Consider the following 7,361-nt stretch of genomic DNA (forward strand, 5'->3'; position numbering starts at 1 on the left):
GAGCAGCTGAGGCACAGATCGTCAAACGCCAGCGATTCTGGATATTCCAAAGTGCGGGATAGAAACGATGGTTATTCCGTTATCAATAAGAAGAAAAAGCTTGAACCCTTTGAGGTGAGCAATGTTGTCATTAGTTTAGTTCTCTACATTGTTCTTTATCAAAAAGTTTGATTTTAATAATTCTTGAACCATTTTAACACACTTTGAACCACATTTTTAGCCGACAATACCAACAGGTATGGTAGGCTATTAAGATCGGCAATTTTTTTTTTAATTTCACTTAAAATGAGTTATTTGGGTCATAAATGACCTAAATACAAAATATTTTCATGGTGTCTGTCTGTCTGTTCGTCTGTAACACGATAACTCAAAAACCGCTGAACCGATTTTAACCAAATTTGGCACAAAAATACTGTGGCACCCGAGAATCTGACCATTAGTTTTTGCTGGGGGTGGGTGGTTAGTAAGGGGGTTAAAAATTTAAAAAAATCGTAATTCCAAAATTACAGTAGCTAGCGAAATGCGGTTTTCAATTTAAGATAAGGAATAATATTTGCAACAAAATTTGTAATAACATCAAAATCAAACTCGCAGTTTTTGAGATATTCCGTGTTTCCGTAGTCCGTTTTTGAGAAAATCCGTGTGAAGAACTCCAAACTCCCATCGGACGCGACCCCAGGTGGCGGATAAGGGGAAATAACTGCGTACCAAAATTGGAAAAATTTCTTTACTTTGAAACTAAAAGAACTGCCTACCAACTTTTTACTAACATATTTTAGTATGGACGGCTAAATATGCCTCCCGGCGCCAATTTTTTATCTTGAGGAAAAGGCATTTCTTAATTTTATTTATTTTTAATTAGTATTGCAGTTTAAATTTTGAACCAGTTTAAAATTCTTTATTCATTTTAAGAATTTATTTATCTATAGAAAACCCTTTAACTTAATTTTCTCAACATACTCCTTTGCTATATTTTTTTAAATTTGCTTTTTAATTTTCTTTTCTTTTGCACAATTTTTAATTTTTAACCTTTATAAAGATCCTTGAACTTATTTCTATTTCCCAGGCACTGCATTTCTTGCATTTGTTAATTTTTGTTTATTTATGTTCATTTATCTACTAATAACTTTACTGTTTAAAATTTTAACTCTTATTAAAAATTTACTAGAAATTTTTGAGAGTGAAAGGGGACTCTTTAATTTTCTTAACGTTTGATCCTTTATTATTACTTATTTTTGTTTGAACCGTTTTAATAAATAGTTTTGAACCATTCTAATTAGTTTTAACTGGCATCAACGGAATTTATTCATTCTTATTCATTTCTCTACCAGTTTGCTATGCTACTGTCTAAATTTTGATCACTTTTAAGATGCTTATTTGCTACGAAATTGTTAATATTTTTATGAAGACTCTGCTTTATTATTTTCTCGACATTATCCTATGCTAAAACTTATAACTTATTTTCCTTTTGTACCGTTTTAATAATTTGTTAAACCATTTAAAAAAATTTGAACTATTTTAACTATCTTTGGTCCACATTATTTTAGAAGCTGAATTCATTCATTTTAATTCGTTTCTTTAGTAGTTATTGTGCAGCTATTTAAATTGTGAACCTTTTTAAGACGTTCAATCACTAAAATATATAAAGAGGGGACTCTTCAGTTTAATGTAATTAATATCTTCTTTTGATAAAACTTTTGACTTATTTTATTCTTTAGCTCTTCTAATATTTTTTGAACCCTTTTAGTTAGATTGGATGTAATTTCTAGCCTACAGAATCCATATTCATTCTTGTTTAATTCTTCACAAGTATAGTATTATATTTGATATTTTTTTCTTTCTAGGTGAGTGATTTAATAGATGAACCCAAATACGAGAGCATGTCCGATGTCCTCCCTGCACCTCCCTACCAGTCAGCTATCAGATCAGCGGATAGCGACACAGACCCCAATTACGAATCCGTAATGAACCACAGACCACCCTCGACCGATCCCAACTACGAAACGGTTAAAGAACCTGCCAAACTCGAAGACGACGACGAAGATATACCCGGTTACCAAAAAATCAAAGCCACAGCTTCGTCGGAGAGTTCGAACAACAGTGCGAGCAAGACGACGACAGAGGACGATAGCGAACCGCCCTACGAGAGACTGAATAACGATAACAGCGACTGCGAAGCTTGCGGGGGGTACGAGAAGGTGGGTAGGTCCAAGGACAACAGTCAAGGCAGTTCGGGGAACGAAATACCTGCGCTGCAGAACGAGGTGGCCGACGGTGAGCTAGGGACGTCGTATTTGCACGAAGAAGACGCCGTCGTACAGGTTTGAGAGGTCTAGGCTTGAGGCTTTGAACCATTTTAATAATGTCAAAAACAGTCGGTAACTGGTCTGTTTATGTATAAATACAAGTGTGGATTACGGCGATGGATCCATAACGATTGTCTCAAGTTTTGAACCATTTTAAAATTTTTGAACCATCATAATAATTTTTGAATTTTTTTTTATCGAGCCTTGAACCAAACTATTTTTAGCTCACAGAAACGACAGTGATTAATTTTTGTTTATCTTTCTACTAATAACTATACAATTGTTTAGGTTTGAGATACTGAACCATTTTAATAATGTCCAAAACGGGTCTCTTTATATATAATATATTAATACAGGTGTCATTTGTGTGTGGATTACGACGGTATGTCCCTAGCAATTGTCTGATGTTTTGAACCATTTTAAAAAATTTCAACTATCATAATTATTGTTGAATTATTTTAGATTTAACGAGTCTTAAACCAAACTGTTTTAAGTTACAGAATCGACAATGATTAATTTTTATTTTTCTATTACCTATACAACTGTCTAAATTTTGAACCATTTTAAAACTTTCATTTACTAAGAATTTTTTAATATATATACGAGTATAGAGGTGATCCACATTACTTTTTCTAACATCCTCATCAGTTAAATCTACTGATTTTTTGACTTTTTGGACCATATTAATAATAATTTTTTAGCCATTTCAACAAGTGCCCCCAAACAATGCACAAGCTTTTAGAAATTATATTTATTAATTTTTACAGAATTAATTAATAATTAATATTTTTTTCTAAATTATTTTAATAGATAGGTACTCTTGAACCAAAATATATATATTTAACCTCGTTATATTTAGGTTTAGGAACGGTATATTTAGTCTTGAAATTTGTTATTACTACAAATTTGTATAATAATATATGAAAATATTTAAAATGGTTTGAAACTTACAATGATGCTGTGGATTTTATGACCAAGTCACAATAAAACTAAGTAACAGTTTATTGAATACCGATTAATATTGCCTGTAGCGTTTTGCTTTTAGTTTGAATATTTAAAAAATTCTTTATATATTTTCTAAATTAATAAAAACAATTGATCCGTCCAGTCAGGTCTTAAATATAAAAAAAAATAGTTTTAATAATTTAATTTCTATTATGTCATTAAGTCAATTATTCCATAATCTTTTTTAAGGTTTACACTCGATTTTAAAAAATGAGTTAAAAAAATTTATTTATTTCTATTCATTTAACAATATTAACTCATATATTTTACAATATCTGTGATATTTTAAATATATTCCATACGTAAACAACATAGAATAATTATTTAAATTAAACATATACATATTTTTTAACATTTTTTTAAAAAACATGACTGTATCTGTTACATGGTTTTTTTGTGACACAGTTTGACTGAATTAAAAAAATATATAATATTATACAACGAAATAATATATTTATTTGTATTTTGCTGTGATTTTAACTTATTGGAAGATAAAATATATATACATATATCTAATTTAAGACTATTAATATATAACATACATAATTAAGTCTAGAAATACATATTGTATAGGTTATTTTTTTCTATGTTTTTTGTAATGTGGAATCATTAACCATTTTTTCAGATTAAATATACAAAAAAGTATAGAAAGTCACAAAAAAGCATCACGCAGGGATGGATTAGCGTAGTAAATTTCGAATTTGGGTTTTGTGTTACATTTGATGCGTAACAATTATAATAAATGATATTTCGTTCAATATTTTTTATTAGTACTATGTAACAAATTCAAAATATTAATAACTATGTATAATAAATGTGTAACAAATATTAAGTTCTTGAGTAAAAAAATATGTAATAAATTCCTAATTTCCTACAGATCCTTCCTTGATCACATGCATTAATTTATACATTGTTCTTTATGAATAATGATATAATTATAGTTTTGGATAATAAATTGTTAGATATAAAAAATAATAAGTCAATAATTATTATTTTCTTCCTAGCAGTAAATTATTTTTTTAAATTCTTTTAACTTCATTGTACAGGGTGAGTCAACGATAGAGTAAAGTCCATTATCTCATTTGTTTCCAGGTTTACAAAAAAATATTAAATATAAAAGTTATAGGGACGGTTAAGATACACATTTTAAAATTATTATAGAGTATACAAGGTGCTTCAAAAAACTGTGGCGAATATAACATGTGCTTTTTTAAATGCAACACCCTATTTTTTATTTTATTTTTAGATTCTGCGTAAAATTCCATAACTTTTTTGTATATAATGTTATATACCTAAAATTAATAGTTTCTGTAATATTTAAATTTGTTTAAACAAATGTTAGATTGCAGTGTGATAAAAAATTGTCAGTGATGGCATTGTTTCTGAAGTTGGGCAACTAAAATTTGGTAGGAGAATTTTATAGAGATATAGAAAAAGTCCTATGTAAAGATATTTTAGTTAGATGCTACTTTGTTCAAAATATATTTATGAATTTCAACTACTTAAAATTAAAAATCTCAATTTTAAATGGGACACCCTATATATTTTCATTTTTTCTGATAGACTTTACAAAACTCTTTAACTTTTATTAAGTATGTCATATACCTATTTTTAATAGTTTGCGATTTATTCCAATTTTTTCTATTTTTACCCATATTTTTAATACAATTACGCTATAACATCATAGTTGCCATGACAAAAAGTGATAATTATCAAAATTTCATGTTTGTTAAGCAAGTTATGAAAAAAATTGAATTTTAGTTTAATTTGTTGTAATAAGTATAAATGGTAGAGTAATAATAATAGTTGCAGATTTTCCTGATATGAATTAGTCCATGTGACTGATATGCACCAACAAGTCAAGAAAAACATATTTTTTGGTTCAGTACAATATATTATATAGTAGGTACTTTACTGAGTACTATAAGAATAGATGTAGATTATCTAGAAAACATCTTCAGTGTGTAATGGGACGGTTTTGTGGCAGTAGTAATATTGGCTTTACCAAATGAATTATAAACCAGAATTACTACGAGAAATAAACTTTACTGTATGTCGAAGAAAATTCCTATATCAGTAGTCTTCAACAATTAAGTAATCTAGTATTACCCTAATCTGTGGCTATTCGCCCCGACGGAAAATCCAAGTGTCATCTTTCATAATATAGAAAATTACAGTTGAGGGTTGGAACCTTTGGTGTTACACAGCAAAATAAAATTACACTAAATCACCACAATACACCAAAACACTATTACTTTTACACTGGACGCGCGTTTCGCTAACCATGTTAGCATCATCAGCAGATGATTATAAACTAAATTAAAAATAATTATAATCATTTGCTGATGATGCTAACATGGTTAGCGAAACGCGCGTCCAGTGTAAAAGTAAAAGTGTTTTGGTGTATTGTGGTGATTTAGTGTAATTTTATTTTGCATAATATAGAAATACACCAAGAAATTCACGACTGCAATTAACCTACTTGTTAAAGATAGGTAATAAATAGTTTTGTTTGTTTATTGGTAATTGTATTAAAAATATGGGTAAAAATAAAAAAATTGGAATAAATCGCAAACTATTAAAAACAGGTATATGCAATGACATACTTAATAAAAGTTGAAGAGTTTTGTAAAGTCTATCAGAAAAAATGAAAATATATAGGGTGTCCCATTTAAAAAAATTGAAATTTTTTAATTTTAAGTAGTTGAAATTCATAAATATATTTTGAACACCCTGTATCATTTAACTAAAATATATTTACATATATCTTATTTTTCACCTCTATAAAACCCTCCTACCAAATTTTGGTACTCCAACTTCAGAAACAATGGTACCACTAACAATATTTTACCACACTGCCATTTAACATTTGTTTAAACAAATTGAAATATTATTTATATTTATATATTTTAAGAATTTAAGAAATTAAGTTATGGAATTTTACGCAGAATTTTTTTGTAAACGTCGAAACAAATGATATAATGGACTTTACTCTATCGTTGACTCACCCTGTACAAGCATCTTAAATTTAATCTTATATGACATACTATTTTGTATATTACTACATTTATGAAAGACTTAAAAATAAAATAAATGTTATGATCTATTTAAATATAAAATAAAAAATTATTATTTTTGGAGCGTATAACAATTAATTGTTTTTCTAAAAAAAATATTTTCTATTTATAAATGTATTTGAAAAAATTCAGTATTACAATCTTTCAATTGTGTTACTGTACTCTTATTCTTTATATTGTACCGAGTGTCCTATTATCCCTATTTCAATGGAATACTTTATCATTTAACAGTCATAATAGGTAAACTCTAACGAAAATTTCTTAATTTATTACCCTATCATATACAGGGTGCTTTACCTACGAACATGGTTAAATTGGGGCAAAGTTGCGCTTTAGGATGTTCACCAAGATGTCATCAAAAAGTTTTAAAAATTTCAAGGATTGCTGAGTTTTTAGAAAAACGGATTTGTTTGAAAATCAGTTTTATTTTTTCCTGTCGTTACTTTTTTTTAGAAAATTAAAAACTAATTGCACATTCTCATAGCCACTTTATTAGAGAGCTATCTGATGGTGCTTTTAGATTTTCAAATTAGCTCATAATTTGTGAGATACAGAGGCCAACTTAATTTTTTAAATATGGACCTCCTTTTTTATTTCAGGTTTTGAAAGATCTCGGCCTCCTGAGTACAATGATATGCCACACTTGATACTTTTTTTGTTTTGGGTTCCTTAACAATAACAAAACTATTTAATTGTTATTTAAAATAATTTCAAATCCGGCTCTGATTTTTTAATTTATATAATCTGATTATATTCATCACAACAATATTGATCAGCGCTAATTAACATTGAATAAGGAAAATCAATAAAAATTGTTTTGGGCATTTGAAATCAATACATTTCAACATTAAGAGTACAAAAACAATTAACGTGTAATAAAAAACAATTAAAAAGTACAAAATATATTCGGAAGTATAAGAAGAAGATCTGTTCAAAGAGCTATAAGTAAGATTGAACGAAAAACAAATGTGTG

General features: G+C 28.1%; 1 protein-coding gene across 1 annotated transcript in view; it reads left to right on the forward strand.

Moving 5' to 3' along the window:
* Positions 1–4,346, forward strand: part of LOC115886770 — a 25,069-nt gene extending 20,723 nt beyond the window's left edge. Inside the window, exons 11-12 of the mRNA XM_030906061.1 lie at positions 12–114; positions 1,845–4,346. Coding sequence (XP_030761921.1) covers positions 12–114; positions 1,845–2,327 — 586 coding nt within the window. The 3' untranslated portion in view covers positions 2,328–4,346. The remainder of the gene's footprint in view (positions 1–11; positions 115–1,844) is intronic.
* Positions 4,347–7,361: the final 3,015 nt, after the last annotated feature.

The sequence above is a fragment of the Sitophilus oryzae genome, unplaced genomic scaffold (genome assembly GCF_002938485.1).
Source record: "Sitophilus oryzae breed Bouriz unplaced genomic scaffold, Soryzae_2.0 scaffold_1146_pilon_pilon, whole genome shotgun sequence".
NCBI classification, from domain to species: Eukaryota; Metazoa; Arthropoda; class Insecta; order Coleoptera; family Curculionidae; genus Sitophilus; species Sitophilus oryzae.